The sequence below is a fragment of the Apus apus genome, chromosome 20, assembly GCF_020740795.1.
Source record: "Apus apus isolate bApuApu2 chromosome 20, bApuApu2.pri.cur, whole genome shotgun sequence".
Taxonomy (NCBI): domain Eukaryota; kingdom Metazoa; phylum Chordata; class Aves; order Apodiformes; family Apodidae; genus Apus; species Apus apus.
The window spans coordinates 7,209,396-7,234,985 of NC_067301.1; the positions used below are offsets into that span (position 1 = coordinate 7,209,396).

The 25,590-nt window shown below is 46.8% G+C and overlaps 1 protein-coding gene across 4 annotated transcripts; it reads left to right on the forward strand.

Annotated features, from left to right (window-relative positions):
• The first annotated feature begins 913 nt into the window (after positions 1-913).
• HP1BP3 (heterochromatin protein 1 binding protein 3) lies at positions 914-23,888 on the forward strand. 4 transcript variants are annotated; one of them, XM_051637384.1, is made up of 13 exons: positions 914-1,004; positions 9,546-9,745; positions 10,155-10,257; positions 11,685-11,835; positions 12,179-12,338; positions 13,667-13,810; positions 14,346-14,426; positions 16,045-16,199; positions 16,896-16,986; positions 18,084-18,243; positions 20,712-20,823; positions 21,759-21,896; positions 22,713-23,888. In XM_051637384.1, the coding sequence occupies exons 2-13, from the start codon at positions 9,650-9,652 to the stop codon at positions 22,996-22,998; spliced, it is 1,677 nt and encodes a 558-aa protein (XP_051493344.1). In that variant the 5' UTR covers positions 914-1,004; positions 9,546-9,649; the 3' UTR covers positions 22,999-23,888. The 4 variants fall into 4 exon arrangements, with proteins under 4 accessions (XP_051493344.1, XP_051493346.1, XP_051493345.1 ...); XM_051637385.1 differs by lacking the exon at positions 914-1,004 and adding an exon at positions 4,921-5,035; XM_051637386.1 differs by lacking the exon at positions 9,546-9,745 and having other exon boundaries at positions 941-1,004.
• The last annotated feature ends 1,702 nt before the right edge of the window (positions 23,889-25,590 follow it).

The window sequence follows — 25,590 nt, forward strand, 5'->3', positions numbered from 1 at the left end:
AAATAACCGTGGTGGTGAAAATACCAGCGTAGTTCACACCCCTGCTCTGCCTTGCTGTGATAATCCTCAGCTCAGGCAGCTGAGGCACAGGTAACTGCCTCAAAGAGACCAAGGTGAAGGAAGAGCAGGAAAGGGATCCTACCTGCAAGTAAGAGCTTGTTAGCGCGTTTGGACGAAAAATTTCCGGCTTGCAGCCAGATCTCAGCAACGGAACTAGTAAAATTGAGGCAGGTGGTCAATGGGAGCGGCAGGGGGGTAGGGAGAGGCTGAAGGCAGGCACTGGGGGAGCAGCAAACGGCGGGAGGAGAGCGAAGGGAGAAGCCGGAGCAAAGATGAGAGGCTCCAGGGGTGGAACGCCCGGGTCTGCGAGGGAGCCGCGGGTGTGAGGGGATGAGCTGCGGGGGGACAGGCTGAGGGGACAGGCTGAGGGGACAGGTGGAGGGGACAGGTGGAGGGGTCGAGCTGAGGGAGGACAGCCCGGGAGGACAGGTGGAGCTGAGGGAGGACAGGTCGGGAGGACAGATCAAGCTGAGGGAGGACAGCTCGGGAGGACAGGGGGAGCTGAGGGAGGACAGGGGGAGCTGAGGGAGGGCCGCCCGGGAGGACCGCCCGGCACCCGCCCGAGCTGAGGAGCCGCCTCCGCCTCTCGCGCCCTCAGGGGGCGGAGGCGGGAATCGCCTCAGCGCGGCGCGCGCCCCGCCCGCCGCGACGTCAGGGCGGGAGGAACCGCCGGGAGGGCGGGGCGGGCCCGGCCGCGCATGCGCGCTGCAGCTCCCCCCGCCTCCACGTCGCCCGGGAGAGGAGAGGGCGGGGGGAGCGGGCGGGGGAGGGGGGGGGGGCTCGGCGTTCGAAAAATGCCCGCGGCCTCCCATTGGCTGGCGCCGCCGCGCCCCGCCCCCTCCCGCGCGCCGCGGCCCCGCCCCCCGCCCCGCCCCGTTGCCCCGGCCCCCCCGCTCCCCGCCGCCGCCATTTGAGGGGCCGCTTTGTGTCCGCCGGGCCCGCTGGTGAGTCCCCCGGAGCCCGCCCGGCGCGGCGGCGGATGGGGGCGGCGGGGTGGGGCGGCGGAGGGAGCAGGCCCGGCAGGCCGCGGGGTGCCGCGCGGGGCCGGCCTGCCGGGGGGGGGCCGCGGGAACTCCCCTCAGCGCCGCGCCCCGTCCCTGACAGGCCGCGGGAGGGGGAGCTGTCGTGACGAGTCGCGACAGGCTGCGCGGGCAGCGCGGCCTGCTTCCCCTCGCGCCCCCGGGGAGGCCCGTGTTGCGCCGGGCTCGCCGCCGTCCAGGCCCGAGGAGGCGGCCCCGGCCTCGGGTGCCGCCGGGCCGGGAGCTGCTGGCGCCGCGGCCGGGCCTGGCGGGGGGCGAGCCCCCGAGCTGTCGTCGTCCCTCACAAAGGAGGTTGCGGGTGTCAAAACCGCCTCTCCCGTCCCGCTGACACCCGGTGAACACCGGCGGGTGTGCCCCGGGTTGCGGGCCCGGCGCGGGGGGAAGGTCAGCGGCGGAAGGGGCTGGTAGATCAATGGTCGCTGTTATGAACTTGGGCAGCCTGAGCCCCCGCGGTAGCCTTCCCGCGTTTTGTTTGGTTGGTTGTGGTTCTTTTTCCTCCACGAACTCACTTCATCGGATGCCAGAGAAGCGCTGCCACTAGAGGAAACCTCAGTCCGAGACGAGTGTGGCTCCGCTTTCAAAAAGAAGCTCTTAACCCCGCTCGGTGCTGCTAGAGATGGATACAGGCCTAAGTGTGAGGTTACCGGGCACTTGTGGGTTCCTTCCCGAGACCTTGTGGTCACAGCCCTGGTTAAAGAATGTTAATGACCTTCTACCCCTTGCTGCACGCGCTTTCCCATAGAGAAGGCTATTAAATTACAGTGTGGAATAGGACTGTTTCAGAGGGGCTTCTATTCTGTGTTCATTATGCTTATACTCTGGATAATATTGTTTTGGTTTAAACCTTGCCGAGACTTGAGGAGTACCGAAATCCCAGCTGATGTAAACTGGTGTAGCTCTTGCCAGGCCAGAGGGGCTCCACCAGCTTATGATGCTGAGGACACTTCCAGACCCAAGAGGCTGCTCAAAACAAATCCTTCCTCCTGTGCTCTTAACTATTTTCACAGTCATCCGTGTCTGCAAATCAGGGGGAGGTGGTGCTGCCTGTGCTGCAGAAGAAAAGTTAGATCATGTGGGGTTGTGGGTGTGTTCACTCGTTTCAAAGTGTGGCTGTGACACAGTTTGCTCATATCTGTGGTACTTCAGGTTGCTCTTTTCAGGAGTCTTCCTTGGCAGCTGAATTGTTTCTGGGTTAACAAGCGTGTAGCTTCTCAGTTCTTATCAGGCCCTTTGAGTAATAGTTGCAGTCTGACTTCCAAGCATGTGACTTTTTTGTTTTGTTTGCTTTTACCATAAATAGTATTTTTAGCATCTTCCAGAAAGAGTTGGCCAGCGATCTTTGGCAAGCAGCTATCTTATTGAGGCAGGAAAGGTTCAGGAGTGCTGGTGTTTATAAACAATGTTACTCTATTAAGCTTCTCCATGTGAGGACAGTGTGCGTAGGGGGAAGGAGAGGAAGGTGCCACTGATGAGTTTAGTTAAAGAATGGAGTTTTATTAATGGGCTGGGCAGGAGGGCACTTCACTTCCTCAGGAGGGACTTAGGTGGATAGAGTAGGAGATCCTTGGAAATGAGGAATGGGTAGGAGGGGAAAAAATTGCATGTCATTTCTGTTGGGGAAGAACTTGGTGTAGATGCCTTGAAAACATCTACTGGATTTAGCAGCCTTTACCTGCCTGTGCCTCCTAATTAATTAGCTCTTCACTGCATCGTGCCCTTTCCTCAGGTAGTAGCTGCCTCAGTTATTTTTGTCTTCAGAAAATCTTTTTCTCTTCTCAGAATTTCTTTTTCCCTTTCAACAGAAATGGATGTATGACTCTTTTGTCAAAGTTCTATTACAAGTGACCCAAGGCATTCAGAGGGATTTAACTTCCATGAGGGAGAATAAAATAAGTTTTACATTGATGGGCTCAAATATGAGGTCTGAGTAGCTTTTATACAGACCTCAAATAAATCATAGATTTTATCATGTATAGTTTTGTACTATAGAGTAATAAGTGATGACTTAAATAAGTAATAGTTTGGGAGAAGGGTTTATATAGTTGTTTTAAGTTTATCCATCTAAGCAAGGATGTTGCCTGTAAAAGGTTCTTACACTGGGATGTAATGTTAGCAGCCTGAATTTTAATTCAAGGGTCAGTGGTTTGTCAGAATTCATCAGGTTGGATCCTAGAATTAAGATATTTCATCCAAGGCTATGAAACTTCCAGCAGTGGAATTTTCATATTGGATTAGTTTTATGTTTGGTTCTAAACTTAAAGATGAACCCTGTGCACCCTAATAGGAGCTGTTTTGTTCCTGAGCTGCCTGTGCCAGGGGCAGAGCTTGGAGAATCTATGGCACAGCTAAAAATGGTTCAAAAACTGTTGTCCCACTGAGGTTGTCACTGTCACAGTCCTGAGCATTGTTGCAGAGAGGATTAGTTTTAGACAGCTATGCAAGCAGAAATTCTGCTTTGTGTTAATCCCTTAGCCGAAGTTTTTGTGGGCTTCTGGTATGAATTTAAATCATGGAATACCTGGCCTTGCCTGTGTGTCTGGAGTTGGGAAGGAAAACTCTTGAGTACAGGAAAAGAAGATAATCCAGGCCACAGAAATGATCTGCTGACACTGGCTTCTGTATGGGTCAAAGATTGATGGAGACACAATATGAAACCTATTGTGATTTTAATATTGGGCTGGCATTTTCTGTGGTGAAGAGTAGTGGAGGTGAGGCATGGGTTGTTACTTGTATTTTAATAAAGATCTGCTGAGATTGAGCTGACTTTGAGTTACTGGAATTATTACACCCTGGCAGAGGTGAGGCACTGAGCTCAGCCCCAGGTATTCAGGCAGAGCATCCGTCTCTGTGCTGTTTTGGGGGAGGTTTTTTTTTCTTTTGTTCAGAGAGCAGCACCTGTGTGTGCAGAAGGTCAGTGTTTAAACTTTGCTTCATTCTGTGTAAGTCAACAGGATAGACAAGGTGTAAGTCAAGTTGCATTTGGAGTCAAATTTGGTGTGACTCTGAAATGAAAATGTGTCTTTAGACTTGGAAAAAACTCACCTGTGGGTCTGTGTGTGTGGGAGTGCATGTGTTTGGGAACTAGAAGTATGAAAGATTTTGGCTGTGCTTCTCTGATCCCCAATGTAATCAAGATTTGTTCCTTTCCTTAAGGCTGTATAAGGAAGGATGGATGGAAATAGAAACTGTAACACTAGCCAAGCCCAAGAATTTCACCTGGCAAGCCATGAGCAATTGGATCTTTGTATTGGACCACTACTCTTCTTTAATTGAAGCAAGATGGTTTGCAATTCTTGTAGTAGCATGGGGCTCAGTCCGTGACACATCTCTGAAAGACTCAGCAGCAAGAGAGTTGCCAATACAGCCCTTGTAGCTCCATGGGGAGGCAGGGGATTGAAATTCCACTTACCTAGGACACCTCCCAGGAAACCAAAGAAGCGTGGTGGCCATAGGGGTGGAGACAGGGTTAGCACAGAACTTGAGTGGCAGCAAAAGTGGTGGGAATGGCAGTAGTGAAGTCACACTCAGCCAGATATCAAACAGGAGTGAATTTCCAAACAGGATGCCAAATAGGGATTAGAATTGGGGACTGGTTCTGTATTGAGATACTTTACTCCTTTGCATGTTTTGAGGCTGTTTTAGATGACTAACTACTACTGGTCTGACTTAAGCCAACAGACAGCTTGGTGAACTGCAAAAACAAAAAGCAGATCAGTAAGTGCTGGAACATCTTTGTGGAGCAGGCTCTGACAGATAAATTTTGTGAAACACCAGTTTGTGTCCCGGATGTTGCTGGATGATCTGTTCTGTTGCAATATAGATGTAGAGGGTTCTGGTAAAGTATCTACTACCTGAGCTGGACTTGTAGGGAAGAGCTTTGAGGATTTCAGAGGGCCAGAAGTCTTGAAAAAGTTGGCCAGCTTGCAATTTAGAAGGTAATGTTTTGGCATGTGTGGTTTGGATTTCCTTTTTTGCTTTGTGAAAATATTAACATTTCCTGTGCTTTTCTTTCTGCAGCTTCTGAGACATTTAAATGCTCTTCTGCTCAATTCCGCTTTAGTAACTAAAAGATAATTCCACAGTAATTAATAGCCTGTTCTTGAAATGCAGTTACTTTGCTTTTTAAGCCTTGCTGGTAATAGTCATTCCTGCTTGTATGGCTGGTGGTTCTGTACCCCTTGGCAGCCTGGCTTCAAATCTGCAAGAATGTAAAAATTTTGTTCTAGCCCTTTTTGACCTGATTTCTAGACCCGTGTCATGTAGCGTGTCCCGAGCCATGTCTAGGAGCACATCAATCACCTGTCTGCGTGTCATGTGGCAGTAAGTGGACACCCTTGGTGGCACAGGGCTGGATCTGCTTTCTCATTTTTCCATTGCATATTTGTTTGCAATCTGCTCAGCTCCATGCACCCAACCACATCCTTGTGACTTGATATTTCCGCCACTGTGACAGTTGGCCTGCCATGTTCCAGACCTGATTTCATCCTAAAATATTTTCCCTTCAATGAGACTGAAGTCTGAGATAAGGTGGAAAATCTTAGAGCCAGCAGGAATTCAAGGAGTCAGCCGAACTATGCCTCAGATTAATTTTTTTAAAGTCCTTGTGCCTGTCACATTGGTAGGGGTACTGCACTGTTCTCAAATACTGTCCCGAATATGTGAGTCTTACCTGAGACCTCATTTTTTTTCTTTTTTCCCAAGAATGATATAATAGTTCAGGAGGAAATTAATATTTTTTTTTCATTATAGTTCATGGAAAGCTACCTGTAGCTTTGACTGACTCTTCCATTAGGGACCATTCCCTGAGCTGGGAGACTGATTTCTGCTCATCTAGAAATCCAAAAAGTTGATTGTTGTTTTTTTTTCTTACCAGCTCCTTGCTGGATTATTGACTGAAATTACCAGTTCATGAGAGCTGGAGAACTTATGACCCTGTAGTTCAACCTGTAGTTGGCATCTTGGTGATTTTTTTTTTTTCTTACAGTCAATCAGATTTAAGTGTATGAGAGGTACCCAGCAACCACCTTGAAAACCTGCATCTTCAATTGATGGCTTTCTCCCCCTTTCCAAGCACAGTATTTGACATTTGTGTGAATTTAAAAATACAGTTAGTACTTTCCAATTGTTTATTGTTAAAAGTGATGTTTGCAGTCCTAGCTGTGGCACAGCTTTAGAGATGTCTACATAGCCCATTCATGAAACAAGGTGTCCAGGTAACAGTTGGTTTAGGTGACTTTATTTTTTTTCAGTTGAATCTAGTGTTTTATCTATGTGGGGGGTGAGAGTTCTTCTTTATTGCTCTTGCAAAACCTTCTAGTCTTTCTGTTTATCTTTTAAGAAACTAAATTCAAGCCTGTTTGCAGTTGGTGTTTCACACCCAGTGGAGGAAAATCCTTTTGAAGAAATAGGCAAAGCAGGAGCAGTCCTTGAGCAGTCATGCCTTCACAAGGTGGTGCTTGTGATTTTGCCCCTTGAGGATACCAGTGCTTTGAAGTCAACAGGAGATTCTCCTCCTCCTCCTTTGATTCTCTTGGCCTTTGGAGCAGGAGATGATCCACCCATGGGAATGCCAAGGCAATCTACCAACTCTTGCTTGGGTCACTCTGAATTTCTGGATGGTGGCTCATTTGCATACATTTTAGGCACTGGAGTTAGGAATTGTGCCGTGTTAAATTCACTCTTGGGAGCAGAAAGACTCAAGGAGTTTATACTGTGATAAAACAAAAGGGTTTCTTAGAACTTGGGGAATTTTAAGTCAAAGTTGAGAGTACTGTGTTTTCATGCATGTGACACACAGGTCACAAAGTTTAAAAATAAATAAAGCCCAGGACCAGGTCAAACACAGTCCATGTTTGTGTGTGTTTATAATCCCAGGAAAAGTGTCTTTTGTAGCCCCCACTTGATTCCCTGAGGATAGATCTGTAATTGGTTGGTTTAGGACTCACTTCAAAACACTGGCATTTTTTTAGATGGCTTCAGGCTGTGTTTGCTAGGAAAGTAATTTGATACTGAGCTGAAGCCTGGTGGAATTTTTATTTTTTTCTCTTCCTTTCCATACTTGAGGAAGATCCCATAAAATAGGTTAAAAAAAAAAAAAATAATTAAAAAGTGCTGGCCTGTAGTTTGTATGTTTTAATTGGCCATTAGTATTTTTTCCCCACTGTGAAATTTCCTAAGAAAGTTTCATTCATCTCATTGATTTTATTTTTGGCATGCAGCCTGTGTTGGTTTTTCTGTTTTGTCTCAGAAGAAAACATCCAGCACTATTCCCCTCATTGGCTTTTACCAGTGCTGGGTTAGAGCAAGTTCACTGTTGTTTTTCAGGATGACTTTTGGGTGCCAGAGGAGGTCACAGGTGCTGCAGGAGTCAATTGACAGCCTGGAGCTGTCAGAAACACTGCATTGTGAAGAGTGTCAGCAAGATGCATGACTTCTAGAGCATCTCCTGTGGAGATGCTACCTGGCCATGTGTCTAGTCCTTTTCTTGCTATCAGCCTGAAATGAGCTCTTGGAGTGACACCAGAAGAGGCCACAGATATGCTCTAAGGGCTGGAGCCCCCCTGCTCTGGAGACAGGCTGGGAGAGTTGGGGCTTTTCAGCCTGGAGAAGAGAAGGCTTCAGGGAGACCTTAGAGCACCTTCCAGTGCCTGAAAAGGCCCCAGGAAAGCTGGGGAGGGACTTTGGACAAGGGCAGGGAGGGTTAGGATGAGGGGGAATGGATTAAAACTGAAGGAGGGGAGATTTAGGTTGGACATTAGGAAGGAATTCCTTGCTTTGAGAGTGGTGAGATCCTGGCTCAGGTTGCCCAGGAAAGCTGTGGCTGCCCCATCCCTGGCAGTGTTGAAGGGCAGGTTGGATGGGGCTTGGAGCAGCCTGGGCTGGTGGGAGGTGTCCCTGCCCATGCAGGGGGTTGGATCTAGATGATCTTTAACCCTTCTAACCCAACCCATTCCATGTAATTCTCTTGGTTGTGCCTTGGGTGTGTGCACCTGATGCGACACTGCACCCACGAGTGAATCGATTTATTATTTTCCCACTTTATTATCTGGGGAGGAGATCTTGTAGGTACAATGATGCAGCCTCTTGCATCACCAGACTGTGCGAACCCCTCATACCTTAATGCGTGTTCCTCTTGATTCTTCTGTCCCCACTGCTGGTTTCAAGGTGGAAACTCCCTACACAGCTTGGAGGTGTAACTAAAATGCTCTTTGCAGATGAGCTGGACTTGACTTTGCCTGGGAAAATAACTGAGGTAGAGAGAATCCATCTAATCAATAAGGAGTCCCCGCTGCTGAGTAATAAGAGGACTGTATTTGTGGTCAACAGGGAGTAGTAGCAGTGATACGGGTGTGGGAATGAGCATTTACCCCTGCAATGGAGAATGCAGTGCAAAGTGCTGAGACTGGGGTGAAAGTCATCTTGAAAACCATGCCAGGAGTGATGTTATGTCTCTGTTCAAGAGGAAGACACTCAGGGTGGGGAAATACCTGTGGAAGTTGAACATTTATGTGAAGCGTTTGTTTTCTCATCTGAGCAAAAGAAAACATCCAGAAGAGGGTAGAAGTTGGGAGCGTTTAGCTTTTTCTCTGTAAGGAGAGGAGGAAGGCAGTGTGGGGCTTGATCTGGGGATGGAACCTGGGGTCGGGGGACTGGCTCCAGCCCTGGTGTGCTAGAAGTGAGGTTTTGCTTCTCAGGTTTTGAAAGGGAGTGCTGAGAAGTGAGAGTGAAGGAGCATGTAAATGCTGTGTTTTGTGATGGAAATATCCTAACATCTCTCCTTAGGAGAGGCTGATGGAGCAGGTAAGAAAGGCTCTAGCATTGTAATGGTAGTGAGGGGTGAGACTTAATGAGGGTTAAGCTAAGCTTAACTCATTAGGTACCTATGATGCTGCATGTGTTTGGAGCAGGGTTTTGGGCTTTGATGGTTATTTTCCTATTCAAGGACTCTTTCCTTTCTCTAAATTGCATGGGGATTAGTTTGGGAGAGGCATGGTTTGAGTCCCCATGGATATGTGTTCTGCCTAACAGACTGAATGGTTTAATTCCTTTGGCTGAGAGAAGCTGGATCAATGAGTCAGCTCCTGCTTTTACCCAAAGTGAACGACCTCCCTGTTACCTCACTACCTTCCTTTAGGGACAGTGCAATGTCTGCTTTTCCTTAATGCTTTCTGTTAATTTAAAGAGCCTTGTTATTATTTCAGAGATGTTTTAATGGAGCAGGCTGCAGGTCTGGCTTACACCTTTACCATTTTTGCTACATCCATAGCACTCGAGTTTGCATATATGTTTTAGCATCGTGGTTGAATGCAAGTGTTGATTGTTATGTTAGTCATAAGCTGTAACTCATTTATCCTTCTTTTCTTTTTAATCTTTAGTTTGTTAGAGACCTGGACGTAGATGTTTTTGTTTTGTTAATTTTCACACCACATCTTTTCTGTACTTCAGGTTGACTCCTCACTGCACTGTGAAAACCATTAGGAAAAAGTCCTTGGGGTTAAATCCTGGGGCTCCACAGTGTTCCCTGCACTTGGGGCTAGAAATTAATTTAAATGGCGACTGATCTGTCTGAAGCTGAACCCGTGCATCATAAGGCGCTTCCACTCTTAACGGGAGCTCAGCTGATCCACACGGACAAGTTAAGTGAGGTAGGGGCTGGCCCGTTCTCCAAGCTTGCCCTTGGATCAGTCCTGCTGAAGGTTACTCAGAACTTTCTCCCCTGCTTGTAGGAAACTCAACTGGGAGACTGATATGGCACTCTCCTTCCCCTTCCCTGCTTCCCTGAGACATGTTTGTCAGCCTCCTCAAATGCTCATCTCATTTAATCTGGAATAGAAAAGAAATTCTTTCTTTTGTAACTGTAAACCACAAATCTGTCCTCTCCTAGTATGCTTCAAAAAGCTGATTTGAGGGTTACAGTCTTTTATTAAAATTCTGAAAAATCTAAAATGTAGCCAGAATATTTCTACATACGCTGCTTTGATTTGCTTTAATCCCATCTCTAAACCTTGCTGGCTCTTCCCAGTATCTCTCCTGATTTTCCTGTACCTTTTCCAGAAAGCTGAGGACGACGCGATGCCGATCCGCCGCACGGTGAATTCTTCTTCCAGGGAAACTCCTCCCAAAAGCAAACCTGCTGAAGGTGAAGAGGTCAAAGCAGGTATGCTGATAGTTCTACAGCAAATTGTTCATGTGGAGCCAAAGAGGCTTCTGTTCTGAAACTTCTGAAAAAACCCACCTTACTGCCATTATTAAAATACTACTAATGCTCAGCTTCTTTTGACAGGCTTTTCCTGGATTGCTGGGAAGTTGTATTTTGCAGCCTCTCTTTCAGTCTGAACCCATTTGTTTTGTCCTTCATAACCTGTGGTAAAGCCTTGACATTGCAGATAGGAAAATACAGCTACATCTAGGCTCTTTTAATCCAATCAGGGTAGAAATAGTGAAGTTTCAGTAGTGTCAGAAGAGAGCTTGAGATCAAAATGTGGAGTTAATGAGTGGCAAAACAAAGTATTTAATTTTTTTCCTTTTCCTGAACAAAAGGCTTTTACCATGATGTGTCATAAAATCTAGTCCAATATTAATGTGTCTGGTCTTGGCAGCTTCACCTTGGTTTCTCAGAATGTGTCACTTCAGTATCGTACACAGTTTATTTCTCTGACTTGCTTTTGACTTTCCCTCCTCTTTGGTGTCAAAAATAAATTAATTGCATATGAATCTAACTGTTATTGCACCGAGTATTTTGAATCCATGTTGCCTCCATGGGAAAACTCTGCACAGGAACATAGTGGGAGTGCTTAAGCTCCTTCTCAGGGCTAGAGAACATGCCCATGGAGCAGCTATGGCAGTCAGCTCTTGATCCAAAAAGTGATTAATGACAGGTTATATGCATCTTATCCAGCAGGCAGCCTGTCTCTGAGCTATTCTCAGCTAAATATACTGGAGTTAATTTGCTTGGTAAGTTGATTTCTGACTGGATTTGCTCCTGCTGATAGAGGAGTGCTTCTGCAAATGCACGTGCCATCTAAAGCTTTGCCAAGTCTGGAAAAAAATGGGATTGAACAGTTAGAATCCTTCAGGTGCCACAGGGTGTGGTGCAAACAGCAGCTCTTGAAGATAAGTTGGTTGTAAACAAAGCTGCTTGTCTGTACCTGTCCAGATTCCTTACAGATAGGTAAGGTTTTGCACCTTTTTGAGTTGAAAATGCATAAAACTCAACCAAGGGGAAATTCTTGGTGTTTCCTGGTTCTTATTTCCTCCTCCTTCCCCCACCCAGGCCTTTCTCATGAGAGATGGTGGCAACAGTAACTTCTGGATTTAGGGGAGGACTGGGGGAATTAGTTAATTGATCCTGTTTGAAGTGATTCTGGCATTTGATGGCTGATTGCACCTTACTGAAGCTCTTTCAGTAGTTTCATTCACTTCTTAAGTTACATTCAAATCATCTGTTTAAATTAAAGATGAAAAATTGCCTAGTGGGGAATAATTTTTGGGGTGTGTTCTTAAACTTCTATTCCCCCCACTGCCTTCCTGAAGAACAGGAGCTAGTTTTAGGCAGGAACTTGATGCATTTTCATATATTTCTAGATGCAGAAGTCACCTCTGAGGAGTCTGCCTCTGTTGGAGAAGAACAAGAGACTGAAACCCTGCCTACTGCATCCAGTGAAGCAGAACAGCCAAAGGAACCTGAGAATGAAGGGAAGGGGGAAACAAAGTCCTCAGAGGAAACCAAAAAAGAGTAAGGCTTGTTTAGTGCTGAATTCAGATAGTTGGGAGAATTGTGTAGAAAGTCAGGTTCTAGACATAGAAGAGATGGTGGGAGAGATGGGGAAAATATGATGAGTCCCTTAAAAAGGTGCTCATGTTTCTCAGGAAGAAGCTAGTAATCAAGTGTACCTTCTGCTCTAGAACATGTGTAAGGCTAAATATCAAAGGTCTCTTTTTTCTAATAGAAACATCAGAATGTTCTTTTATGTTCTTTTCAGTGTCAAATGTTCTGGGCTTTGTTGTTGTTGTGTTTCTGCTTGTTGGCTTGTTTGACAGTGTCTCTTGTCTTCCAATTGCTTTGTGTTTTTCCTAAGAGAGAAAGACCAGTCTAAGGAAAAGGAGAAGAAGGTGAAAAAGACCATTCCTGCATGGGCTACTCTTTCTGCTAGCCAGCTAGCCAGAGCACAGAAGCAAACTCAGATGGCTGCCACCTCACGTCCCAAAATGGATGCGATTTTAACTGAGGCCATCAGGGTAAGCAGGAGACAAATGTTTCTTTTGTTCTTCTGAAGCAAAGCAGAATAATTTGTGCACCCAAAATCCACCATTTCAGCTTGCTGATGGTGCAGATGATAGTGCTGGCTGTTAGCAGGCAGGCATGCCTCTGCTTGGAAGCCCACAGAGGTGAAATGTGAGTCCATGATGATCATGAGAGGCCCTGTAGCTCATTTCTTTGTTTAGAATTTGTTTCCCTCCCAAATTACATTATTAGAAACAGCTATGATGACATAATGTGGTTGATTGCTGTCATCATTTAATTTGGTGTGCCTTCTAGCCATATTTAATTTGATTTACCTTGATTAATCCATCTATTTCATACATGCTGTTTTCAGCTTTAGCTGTTTCTGATTCAGGACAGATGGAGATACTGTAAACTTGCATTCCAAAGTAGTGCTTGTCTTGGTTTACTGTGTCCTGGTTCTAGGAAGAGACCTGTGTTGTAGTTATACTGCTGTCCCCTTGAGGTTTGGTTCACACACTGCCCTTCACAGGAGGCCTGGGCTCCATCAGTTGGAATTGCAAGATGGCTTTTCCAGCTGCTGTATCTTCCAGTGCCTGAAGGGGTCCAGGAATGCTGGGGAGGGACTCGAGACAAGGGCAGGGAGGGATGGGATGAGGGGGAATGGATTAAAACTGGAAGAGGGAGATTGAGGTTGGACATGAGGAGGAAATTCTTCAGTGTGAAGGTGGTGAGACCCTGGCCCAGGTTGCCCAGGGAAGCTGTGGCTGCCCCATCCCTGGCAGTGTTGAAGGGCAGGTTGGATGGGGCTTGGAGCAGCCTGGGCTGGTGGGAGGTGTCCTTGCCTGTGCGGGGGGGGTTGGATCTAGATGATATTTAAGGTCTCTTCCAATCCAAACCAATCTGGGATTCTACGATGAAAATACAAAATTCAACTTAGGTTTTTTAGTTGTTTACTAATGTCAATCCTCCATCATATTAAAAAAAAAATTGTCAACTTTTTCTGACTGATCACTCTCTCTGACATGAGGAAGATGACTGACCAGTTGTGCAGCACTGGTTTGCCAAAAGGTGCCTGTTGTAGTGTTGTGGTGCTTCTGCCACGGCTTGTAATTGCTTCAGAATTGGAGAGCAGTTAGTGTGTGTTTGCTGCTCCTGTATTGTCTGCTCTCCAGCCACTCTGAGGGAGAAAGTGAAGTATTTTTTCAGTTGTATTTTATCCTCTTGAGTGGGGCACAGGCCAGCCCTGGCATCCTGTGCTGATCAGGAGCAGGGCAGTCTCTCTTCTTGCAGTATAGTTTCAGGGCAGGTGGTTTCTCCTAACGTTTTGCTCCTGTTCCAGGCTTGCTTTCAGAAGACTGGTGCATCGGTGGTCGCAATACGTAAATACATCATCCACAAATACCCTTCCCTGGAGCTGGAGAGGAGAGGCTACCTTCTAAAGCAGGCACTGAAAAGGGAGCTGGAGAGAGGAATCATCAGGCAGGTAAGAGTTGCTTTGTGCAGGTGGTGGTACTGAATGACACAGGGGTCTCTTGAACTCCCTTAGCAGGACTCGGGGATGATCATGGTCTCCTTCATGGTGCTTTATCAACCTCTGGTTCCACTTTGTTAGACACTGGCAGAATTCCAGCCTTGTTTTGTCAGTCAGATACTTTGCACTGTTGCCTTTTGTGCAATTTCTGACAGTTTCTTGGTGTTGTGTCATACAGCATTGCAGCAGCATGTGTCTTCAGACTGAGTCCAGCAGTGTCACTTCTGCAGCAGCCTGTTTCTCTTAACACTGTGATACCTGGTAGGATGATCTGCTCAGGACAGCAGAGGATTTTATTAATGTCTGGCTGTGGTTTCTGATCTTACTGAAGTTTCAGTGGGTTCAAGTCAGGCCTCTGCCAAACTAGCCCATCCCCAGGATGACAGTGCATTTAAAATGTGCCTAATTATGTCAGTTAGCCTCCTTCAGCTTCTTGTTATTCTGAGTTACTCTGTTAAAGACTGAAATGGACTTCCTTTTCATCTAGGTGAAAGGAAAGGGAGCTTCTGGGAGCTTTGTGGTGGTGTCCAATACAGGAAAAACTGTTCCAAAAGCCAGAGACAGAAAGGTAAGATGGATCATTTTAAACATTATTCTGAAAAATCTTGTACTGAAACCCACATGCAACCTAACCCCAACCCAACAGTGTTCTCCTCATTGCTGTGCTTTTCCTCCCCAAGTACAGTAATGAAAACACCTGTTCCACTAAAACCAGAATCAGAAAGCTAGTATGAGCAATTAAAGCCAAGCAGAATAATAACAATCTTTGCTTTAAAATGTTTAGATTAAACCCGTAGGGCTTTGGTTCAGAGGCAGAAAACTGAGTAACCATGAAGCTCCTCTTTTGTCTTTACCTGGTAGAGAGAGATGCCTCTCAGGTATTGTAAGAGAGCTTTATGCTGCTGCTTCTGTTATATCTGTTGCATGGATAAATGGTGGACCTCAGTTTTCAGGACTGACAGATGAACATTTTTCCATCAGCTTTGAGGGCAGAGGGAGGAAGAAGAAAATGTCCTCAGGCTCTGGAAGAAAGCTGCTGATGTTTGGTGTATATTGCTCAGAGGTGGTAAAATGTGATGTTGGTTTTTTTGAGCCATGTCCTCATGACTGGTTGTGGTTCCAGCACTGCTGTTCTCCACCCCCTGCTGCTCTGGGTGTGTGAAACACGTTTCTAACACTGCAGTTACAAAATGCTTTGCTGGATTTGCCCATCCCCTTGTGGCTTAGATGGGTGAGCCCAAAGAGTCTGGTAACCCCTTGGTCCTTATCTCCTGCCTGCTGGGGAGACCAAAAGCCCTAAACCTGAAGGAAGCAGCAATACACTTGGTACTAGGGCACTGCAGGAAATTAGTGGCAGGGTCACTCCTTTTCAACTAGATCTCGCTGGCTCCACCAGAAGTTTGAGCAAGGCACCTGATAACTGCTAACACATCACTCTTACCTGCAGCTTACTGGGGTCTTTGTTCCTAGGTACTTTCTCTGTGTTGCAGCAAAACCAACAGCTTGCTTTTGTTTTTTGGTGAATTCATCTCACAGCTGAGCAGCTGGCTGGGTGAGCAGCACCCTCACCTGACTGGTGGCAAAGCTGCTGTTCAGCATCAAAATCATGAAACCTCAGCACATTTCCCCACTGTCTTTTCTGTTAAAAGAACAGACTCTCTTTTTTTTGTTTGTTTTTCTGATCATAACCTCCTCAAAGTAACAAAAGGATGGAGGAACATTCAGGAGTGTTGGCTTCAATCAAGATTTCATTCTGCCAGTGGAAAAAAAAATTGCACTCTTGTTCAGCTGTTCATTTCTGGGAAGATTTGGCCTGTGTCAACAGGTCTTGCCTTTGATGTTTTTTGTTTCATGTCAGTTTGTCATTTTCACCTGTATCATTGAAGGGTGGCAGAGGAAAGTGTCTGTAGAAAGAGGAAGGAAACCGTTAAAAATGCAGATGTGGTTAAACACTCAGCAGTTTATATTTGTAAAACTTTCCTCCTATGAAAATTCCAACCAGATTTGCTCAATTGTACTTAATCTGCTAAACTTTAGAAATAGTTAATTTAAAGAGCTGCCCTACAAAACTTGATTTTCCAGATCTGTGGCCAGTGTCAGGGACACTTCTCCCCACCTGGGCATTGCTGGTTCAGAAAACCCAGAGTTTTACACCCCACTGATGTGTAAAAGTGTCTGTATTTCAGAAAAGCACTTCAGCCCTGACTGCAGAGCAGCAAGTCAAGCTGGAAGATGTCCTGCCTCTGGCTTTCACCCGCCTCTGTGAGCCCAAGGAGGCTTCTTACAGCCTGATCAAGAAATATGTGTCTCAGTATTACCCCAAACTCAAGGTAGATATAAGGTAGGTGCAGGAATTCACCTTGGCAAGCAGAGCTGCAGAGCAGCAGTGAAACTGCCTTCCTCTGGCTGTGCCTCACTTGCTGATTGTTCAGTTCAGTGTTCTAGCAGGCAGGTGGTGCTCTGCCTCACAGAGCCTGCAGGAGAGCTTGAGGAAAAGCTGTGCCCACACCCAATCTTTGTTCCTGCTACCGACATCAGCCTTGCTCTGCACATCTCCATCCTTAACCAAAACCAGATCCCTTTAGCTGCCTGGATATGAAGGCCTGTCCTTGGCATCTTGTCCCACCTGGTTCTGGATGCTTTCATAGTAACCTTTCTGGTTGCCCACATGGAGTGGGTCAAGGCTTGGGTAGGAAGCAAATCTAGGAGAGCCCTGTGCAAGTGCTTGTTTGTCTGTGGGCTGACTGACTCCTTGCCCACCGAGTCCAATTGTGCTTTTCAAAATGTGTAAGTCCTTCCAAGTGAGGCTTGTCTGTTCCTGGGTACACAGTGACACCAAGAGAGCTCTGCAGCTCAATTCCCACTGATGTACATTATTCTTCTCCTGTAATCAGCACTTGCTGACAGAGCTCCATTTAAAATGTCTGTCTGTAGGCAGATCCCACTCTAAGCACTGCTTTGTGGGAAGTGTTGTTTCTCTGTTTGTGTTTTCAGCTGCCAGTCTGTGTCACTAAAGCTTTATCCTCCTGCATTTCAGGCCCCAGCTACTGAAGAATGCCCTGCAGAGAGCTGTAGAGAAGGGCCAGTTAGAGCAGATCACAGGGAAGGGAGCATCTGGGACGTTCCAGGTCAGAGCCAGAGTTTATCTTCCTTTGTTGACTGTACTGACTGCAAACCTTGGATATAACTTAATGCACCCTCCAGCCTGTCACATTCAGGAGTTGTCAAACTATGAAGCAGTAGGACTCTTACCCTCCTCTTGGTCTACATTTCTGGAGCAGACCCCCCTGCCTTCCTTGCTTAGTGTGCTCCACACGTTGCTTCAGCTCTGACTCACTAGCACAGTAGGGGAGCTGGTGGGGTAAGCTTTCCTTCCCATCACTGATTGTAAGTGCAGCAGGTTCCCCAGATGCCTGCAACGTCTCTTTTTATCATGTCTATGCCATAGAAGTCCCTTGGGTACATTTGGTATGTGGGTTGGAGGAAGATCTGATGTATTGCTCAGTAGCAAGTCTAGAGAAGGCCACAGAGATGATCCCAGGGCTGGAGCAGCTCTGCTCTGGAGCCAGGCTGGGAGAGTTGGGGTGTTCAGCCTGGAGAAGAGAAGGCTCCAGGGAGACCTTAGAGCAGCTTCCAGTGCCTGAAGGGGCTCCAGGAAAGCTGGGGAGGGACTTGGGATGAGGGGGAATGCATTAGAACTGGGAGAGGGGAGATGTGAGATTCTAGGAAAAAATTCTTTGCTGTGAGGGTGGTGAGACCCTGGCCCAGGTTGCCCAGGGAAGCTGTGGCTGCCCCATCCCTGGCAGTGTTGAAGGGCAGGTTGGATGGGGCTTGGAGCAACCTGGGCTGGTGGGAGGTGTCCCTGCCCATGCAGGGGGGTTGGATCTAGATGATCTTTAAGGTTCCTTCCAACCCAAACCAGTCTGGGATTCTGTGATTCTATATCTTCTTCCCTGAGTGACAGACCCTTAGATTGCCACATCCTTGCGGTGTGTTTGGGGACTTAGGACAATGTGTTACCAGTAAAAAGCACACCAGGCCAGTTGACTAATAGGCCTGTCTCCCAGTTACAGCTGGGAGAGCAGCCTTCCCTGTGCAGTGTTTTAATATAAAACATATCTGTGCTAATGCAGGAGCGCCGACCCACCTGGTGCAGAGGAGCTTGTCCTGACCTGGTTTGGGAGAATTTTGTCTTGATGCTTTTCTCTTCCTCCTTGGAAAATAGCTGAAGAAGTCAGGGGAGAAGCCCCTGCTGGGTGGGACTCTGATGGAAGACGCCATCCTGTCGGCTATTGCGGCCATGAACGAACCGAAGACCTGCTCCACCACAGCCCTGAAGAAGTATATCCTGGAAAACCACCCAGGGACCAACTCCAACTTCCAGGGTAAAGTATTTCCCCATGCTGAAGGAGAGCCCTGCAGATGTGTCTGTGCAGCACCTTTAAACTCTTTCTGTTGAGCTTGCTGGGGAACTGACAGCTGCTGGGCTCTTTGTGCTGCAGAGATGCTCAGTGTTTTTAATTCCCATCAGTTCCTTTCAAGCCTGACAAAGGCAGGTTTCTGAGACATAATGCATGTTTCTCTTGTCTAGAGCACATTCCCAGGAAGGGGGAATAGCATTTTAGTAGTTTATTGTTCTTAAATCACCAAGTGATTTCATCTGTCTCTCTGTATTCTGAAAGGCTGCAGTTTGGCAGAAAATGCAGTTCCTGTTGCTTTTTGCTTAGAGAAGTTGCACGTTCTAACTTTAAAAAACAAATTCACAAGCCCCACCCTCTTGTTGATTTGCTTGAGGTCTTTCTTTGGCTCTGCTTTTAAAAGGTTAAACTAGTGAAGAGAGAAACTAAACCTGTTGTGTTTGGAAAGAGCTTTTGCATGTCTTTGTTCCCAGGAATGACATTAATGTGTGTTTTGACTTCTGCATTAGCAGAAGCAATGTTAACAGACTTTAGATCTTCTAATTATTTGGTCTGAACCCCAGTGCAGTTGTTTCATTGAGGCTGGAGGTCATTTGAAGCAGGATGAGCTAACAGCAGTCTCAACTAGAAGTCAAAACCCAAAAATAGATCAGTTTTTCCCTGTGGTGTCAGTGCTGGTGCCATCCCTCAGGGCAGGGTGCTGATCCTCAGGAGAGAAGCTCGCTGATCCCACAGTCTGCACCTGGAGCAGGGATCAGCACAGCCCTTTGATGCAGGGCTTACAGACACCCAGAGGAGCCCAGGTTCCCTTGCAGCACTGTGGGCTAAAGAAGTGGCCTTAGCCCTTATGTCCAGTAGGGACTGATGTCAAGTGTGGCTTCTTAATCCTGGGGCAGGGAAAAGGGTTTCCAGCCTCCTTAAGCCCTTGCACAGTTTATTTGCAGGACTGCTGGAAGTGCCCTTGTCCTTTGAGGCTTGTGTTTAGCCAGCCTGCAGTGCCTGCCAGTCTTGCAAGTCAGATAAGGAAATTTCAGCTTGCAATCTGTTGTTTTCTTTGTCCTTCCCTTACATAAAAGAAATGTTGATGAGCTCTGCTGTGTTTTAAGGAGGAAGATCCAAGGAGATCAGGAAGCAGGCGGGTACACACTGCAGAGCCAGTGCTCTGCACCCTCCCCCTTTTGTTCCTTATACTCATAACTGGACTTGACTAGAGTCAAATCCTTTACATGCTGCTAGTGATCTTTGGTACCCAGAGTAAAAACAGCCTCATTTTTGTGTGTTACTCGTGGTTTTTAAAGACTTCTTGAACCATGATGATCCTAATGTTGAAACACTCATACTTCAATGGATACAATCAGCTCAGTTGGCTGTGCAAGCTTCCCCAGTGCCATACAAAAGAAACCATTTCAGCAGAGGGAGCCTGTGGGCTGGTGAAGGTGTGGTGCTGGCCCAAAGGATCCTCTTGCTGTGAAATGTCAGTCATTGCAAAAAGCTCTTCAGGAGTATTGAGTTCAGGTGGTAACAGTGAAAACCTCTGCATTAATCACACAGAACAGATCCCGCTGACACCTCAGCCAGCATGTTTCTTTGGATCTCTCTCTTTCCATTCCTCCAGTGAACCTCTTTGGAATGTGCTTGAGGGCAGGCCTTGCTTTTCCCTTGCTTTGGAGTGAGCTAAATATGTAAATGGTCCCTCTGATTCAAGCTGAAAATGGTTTTGAACTGACTAAACAACTTCAGCCCTTTGCCAGAGACAAAGATGCTCTCTACTTGTGCAGTTTCAGCTACAGTTCTTACACAGTGCACAATGGAGCAGAGGAGTGGAATCAAAAGCATGTTTGTCATATTTCTAGACACAAAAAAAACCTACCCCAAACCACAGAACAGGGACAGATGCACCACAGAAGAAATTTAGAACAGGAGGAAGGCACAACCAGGGTGAAGACTTTGAAGACCAGGTTTAAGAAAGCTGAGACTTGGGTTAACTTTGAGCAGTAGTTACATGGCACTGTTGAGTGCATGTATAAAAGGGGATCTCTTGATCATGACTTCAGAAACCTGCTCTGTTCTTATCATCTTCATCTGGAGAATTTAAAGCCACATTTGCCAGGTGGTCAGGAACAAACACTTGTATCTTCTACCTGAAAATTAACAGCAAGAGGATTTCCCTTTGAATAAGACATACTAAAGTTTCTAAACACAGTGGTCTAGCTGGGTCTTAGCCACAGCAGCTGCTTTTTGAGTGCAGAAGGAAACATCTGGTGATGTCTTCAAAAGTCATGGGTCCTCAAGTGCTGTTTGGCTCCTCTGAGGTGTCCTGGGCAAAGGAGGCTTCATGCTGACTCCATCTCTGATCCCAGGGCACTGCAGAGAGAAGTGAGGTTAGACAAGTGGGTCAAGGCAGTAACACAACTTCTGTTTAATTTTTTCCACAGTTCATCTACTGAAGAGAACCCTGCAGAAATGTGAGAAGAATGGCTGGATGGAGCAAATTTCTGGCAAGGGCTTCAGTGGGACCTTTCAGCTTTGCTTCCCTTACTACCCTAGGTAAGGAGCTGGGCTGTAAAATGATATGCAAGATAAAAATGGTGTTCAAGTTAAGTGTTTCCTGAGCCAGCCAGACAGCACTGCTGAAGTTCACAGGTCAACCTCCTGTTTACAAGGAAGTTTGTAGGGGGTTTGATAACGGATGAACCACAGTGTTGTCACCCATGATAATGACACGGGTAGCACCAAGTGGTGTCTCTGGTGGACATAAAGCCCTTTTAACAGCCAAAATATTGGGCTCAATACCCTCAGCTACTCTGTCATGATCCTTTTTTTGCAGGGTGGGACTATTTAACTGTTCCCATCCTGAAAGAAACTTGCATGAGCAGAGAGAGTGTGTTGTTCTTAACACAAAGATGCTCCCTGGGAGTAGGACCCAGCTGCCTGCCTGTCATGCTGCTGATGTGGAGGAGAGAGAGGTGGGAGGAGGGAAGATGACCTAGATTAGCTTTTGTGAGACTAACCCAGCCTTTCTCCTGCTGGAAGCATATATTGTGCTGGACCACACGAAGCCCAGAGATGGGGACTCAGTGTCCCACAAAGAGCCAAGTGGCAGTGTAGTCATTAAAGTCTCTGCTTCCCACCTCCTTTTATTGCACACGTCCTCAGTGGCTTCAGCCTGTGTTCAGAGCCACTGAAGTCTGATCTTGGCCCTTTGCTGTCTGCCTTCCTGGGTTTGTGCAGGAGGAACAAAGAGGAGAGAACCAGAGAAACGGCAGCTCAGGGCTGGAGCATTCCTGGTGACTGAGCTAAATAACACTGGGTTTGGGTGGCAAACACAGATGTTTTGGGGGTATTTCTGGATTAGGCTGAAAGCTGTAAGCTTACAGGAGGACAGGCAGCAGTGCCTGGTGGGAGCCAGGGTTCCCCAAGGCTTGCAGACTCTGGAGTGGTATCTTCAGAAGACAGTCACACTGACAAGAACCCTCTTGCAGCCCAGATGTGCTCTACCCAGAGAAGCAGCAGGATGAGGACTCGGAGGAATCTGATGAGGATGAAGAGGATGAATCTGAGGAGGAAGAAGAATCTGAAGAGGAAGAGTCTGAGGAGGAAGAGCCACCACCAAAGAAGAGGTATGGTAGCATGAGAGAGAAATGGACTCTTGGATTAAATACAAGTGACTGTCACAGCTGCAGAGCACAGAGGCTTGTCTCTTGCTGTGGTCATTTGTCCACAAGGCTGTTGTTTAGGAGTTGTTGGAAGAAGTTTCTAATTATAGTTGGACTCTTAGAGCACTGTGAGGATGAGGACTTCTCCAGGTGTGTAGTCTGCAGAGGAATTGCCTTGCTCTGGAGATACTGATCTCCCTTAGTCCAAAATTTGAAGCAAACCTCTTTTTCCTCCAGATTAAAGAAGAACCTGTAATTTATTCTTCAGGCTCCTAAAGTTGCCTTTGTGCTTTACGGAAGTGTGATGTTCCACAGGAGACTTTTTCTACTTATTGATTCCTCAGGAAAACTTTTTCCCTGTTTGCAGTTCTGTAGCCAGATGTGGAACTTGCCTCACTCAGAATGTGGGTCTAAGATAAATGTTTTGTTAAGTGATAAAATCCCATGTAGGGAAGAGAGTTAGTACTTGGGTCTCTGGTTGTTCTGCCAGTTAATTCATTGTCATGATTTGTGTGTTTCTGCCTAATGAAAGAGTTTCAAACCTTGCTGGCAGAGCACTGAGAGGACTGAGAAGTTCTCAGTGAGGTGAGATCTACCAGCAGAGTTCTTGCTCCTTGGGATTTAGCTAATGAAACGTATTGCTGCAGAGAGGAGCATCCGTGGTGATGAAGAACAAGGATGCCAAGATCTGCTTCATTTATGCAAATTGATGAGAGCAGCTCTGCTCTGGGAAGCATTTGTTCCTCCACTGAGATCTTGTGCTGCCTTTCTTTCTGACAGGATGCAGAAGAGGCCGCCTCCGAAATCCCGCAGCAGGGCCCCTCCCATGAAGCGAAGAGAATCCAAACCCAAGCCAAGAAAAACCCCTGCAGCCCACCGGGGGAAAGCAAAGCCCCCTCCCAAGGTTAAAACCCCTGCCAAGAAAGCCAAACCAGCAGCCCCAGCCATCAAGAAACCCTCTGGTGGCAGCTCTTCCAAGAAACCAGCAGCCAGTGGGAGGAAGGAAGTGAAATCCTCTGCCAAGGGCAAATCCACCATGAGGAAATCTCTCCGGGCAAAAAAGTAAAATCTTTTTCCACTGTCAGGGAATCCCATGGTCAAATCCACCATCTTGTTTTATAAGTCAACGTGCATTTTTATTTTAGTTCTGATGCTTAAACACTTTTTTTTAATTATTTTTTTTTTCTGGAATGATGGGGGAAAAAAAGCTGAAAACTAAATCAAACCAACCCAAGCATTTGTGAGATCTCAATGCTGTGCCTCGTGCCTGCCCCTCCCCTGGAACAAGTCACCTTTAATTTCTGCAATAATTGTAGGACTTTTCTAGGCCATCTATAACCTGTACATTTTACAGTTGTTTTTCTTGGGCTTTTGGGGGGGAGGGTTGGCTTTTAAAATAAGAAAATTATTCCGAGATCTTTGTATCTTTAGCAGGAACAGGATGATTGGGGGAATGTGGTTCTAAAAGAGAAGGGACAGTGGCAGAAGAGTCCTCCCTAGATCCCTCCCCCTGCATGACAAGGTCCTTAAAGCTTCTTGTGGAGAAGCAGTGTAAATACAGCACTTGCACTGAGTCCTGGTGGTGCTTCTGTCTGCTTGGGCACCTTGGGCTCCTCCAGACCATTGAGTTTTGTTTGCTGGTGAGTGGGATTGTCTGGGAACAGAGTGGGTTGGTGCCAGAGAGGCTCCAGAAGGGGCAGTTCTCCGTTAGGTGGGTGATTTGAATTAGTGTTTCCACACCACATCTGTTACCTTCAAACCAAAAGATATAAAAAAAAAGTCTTCTTGAATCCAACTTTCAAGCATTTTTAAGAGATGAAGAGCCTGAGTTTTGTCACCTCTTGTTTACCCTTTTTTTTAAAGAAGAAAAGTTGGAGAGCTATACAATTGCTAATGTAGAGATGTTGATAAGTGAAGAACATGCAGTTTGCTAAAATAAAATGAAACTAGATTCCAGCCTGGCTTTGTGTATCCTTTCTCTTTCTCTTTCCTTCTGGAAACGTAGAGAGGAGGGAATTACAGTCACTGTGGATTGCTGCAGAGGCAAATCTTTGCTAAAAGTACCTTGCCAGCTTGAAAGACTTGGGGCTGTTTTAGCCTGGAACCCCTGCCAAGCTCTGTAGTTGGACCAAGTTGTGACCTTTTTTCTTCCCCATTTTCTCTGGAGTCAGAGGTAAGCAAGAGGAAAGCTCTGTATAAACTTCTTGCTTCTTTCTTCTCCCTCTGCCCCCAGTCAGTGGGGACAAATCTGAAATCTTCCCCTAGGTCTCCATCTCCCTTGGAAAGGCCAAGGACAGTGATTCCAGTGTGACCTGATGGTCTTTTCAACTGAATGTGCTTTTGGAAAGAGCTTTGCACATACCGTGCTGAGAGGAATGGGAAGTACCTCTAGAAATACAATGCAAGAAAAAAAAGGAGAAAATAGGCTTATTGAATTTGTTCTTCTCAGTTGCTGTCCCAGTGTGCTGCCTCTAACAACTGGGAGTTTAAAAGACTCTTTTAGAAATGCCCTAAAATGTTCCAGACCCTGTAAGGAGGGTGTAAGCAGCAGCTTAACAAAAATCACAGTTGATACAGACTGGGAGAGTGAAAGCCCTGATCAGAGAGAAATCTATAGGGATGTAAAGGAATTAGAATCATTAATGGCTCATTCCTAGGGCTGCTTGTTCCAAACTGGGGTTTTTGTAGAATCATGGAATGGTTTGGGTTGGAAGAGACCTTAAAGATCATCCAGATCCAACCCCCTGCATGGGCAGGGACACCTCCCACCAGCCCAGGCTGCTCCAAGCCCCATCCAACCTGCCCTTCAACACTGCCAGGGATGGGGCAGCCACAGCTTCCCTGGGCAGCCTGGGCCAGGGTCTCACCACCCTCACACTGGTGGGCACTATCTTGAGCCCAGTGTGAGAAACATGGGATATGTACCAGGATGAAGAGTTTTCACCCAGCTGTGGGGCATTTTGTGACCTCTTGCCATTAACAGTCCCTCAACCACAATCCCATGGATATTTGTTAAAACCTTTCCCTTGGGTAACCCAATTTTTCACACCTGAGTAGGGCTGGATTCTGCTGCAGGGCACCTGGAACTGGAGCGTTGGGCTAAGCCAGCTGTTAGCTCCCTTGGTCAACACCACACTCTTGGTTTTGTGGTTTTGAATTGCTAATTAGGTGGGTTCTGCACTCCCAAGACAAAAAATAAGCTGTGGGGCTGGTTGTGTTCAATCCCAAGGACCCACCCTCACCTCCTGGGAGCAGCACTTGGGATTGAATGGGAAAATCTTTGCCCCGTGGTGGCATTGCCAGCAGAGCAAGCAGCTTCAGTAAGGTTTGTGCTGGCTCTGCTGCTTGTTCTCCCATCTCCACTTCCTGGCCAGACTGGGGTCTGTTACATTTTTTCTTCAGACCCATCTGTCCTGGTTTTATTTCCTTTTTTTTTTTCCGCTGGTTCTGCCTTATCTCAGACCCAGCTCTGCCAGGGCATCTTGAGACATCTCAAAGCAGCCGGTGCTGGTGGTGACCCAAGGTTTGAATGATTCAGTTCAGATCCTTTTTCTCAAAGCTGGGAGCAGCTTTTTGCTTCAGCCAGAGCATTTTGGGGAGCTGAGGCTCTGGGTGTGCATGCCCACTTCCATAGGATCATAGAATCCCAGACTGGTTT

What these genes read in the sequence shown, in the direction of transcription:
- HP1BP3 (XM_051637384.1), top strand. Translation starts at nt 9,650, where the DNA reads ATGGCGACTGATCTGTCTGAAGCTGAACCCGTGCATCATAAGGCGCTT. An exon ending in ACACGGACAAGTTAAGTGAG is followed by an intron (nt 9,746 to 10,154) that starts GTAGGGGCTGGC and finishes TACCTTTTCCAG; the next exon opens with AAAGCTGAGGACGACGCGAT. An exon ending in TCAGAGGAAACCAAAAAAGA is followed by an intron (nt 11,836 to 12,178) that starts GTAAGGCTTGTT and finishes GTTTTTCCTAAG; the next exon opens with AGAGAAAGACCAGTCTAAGG.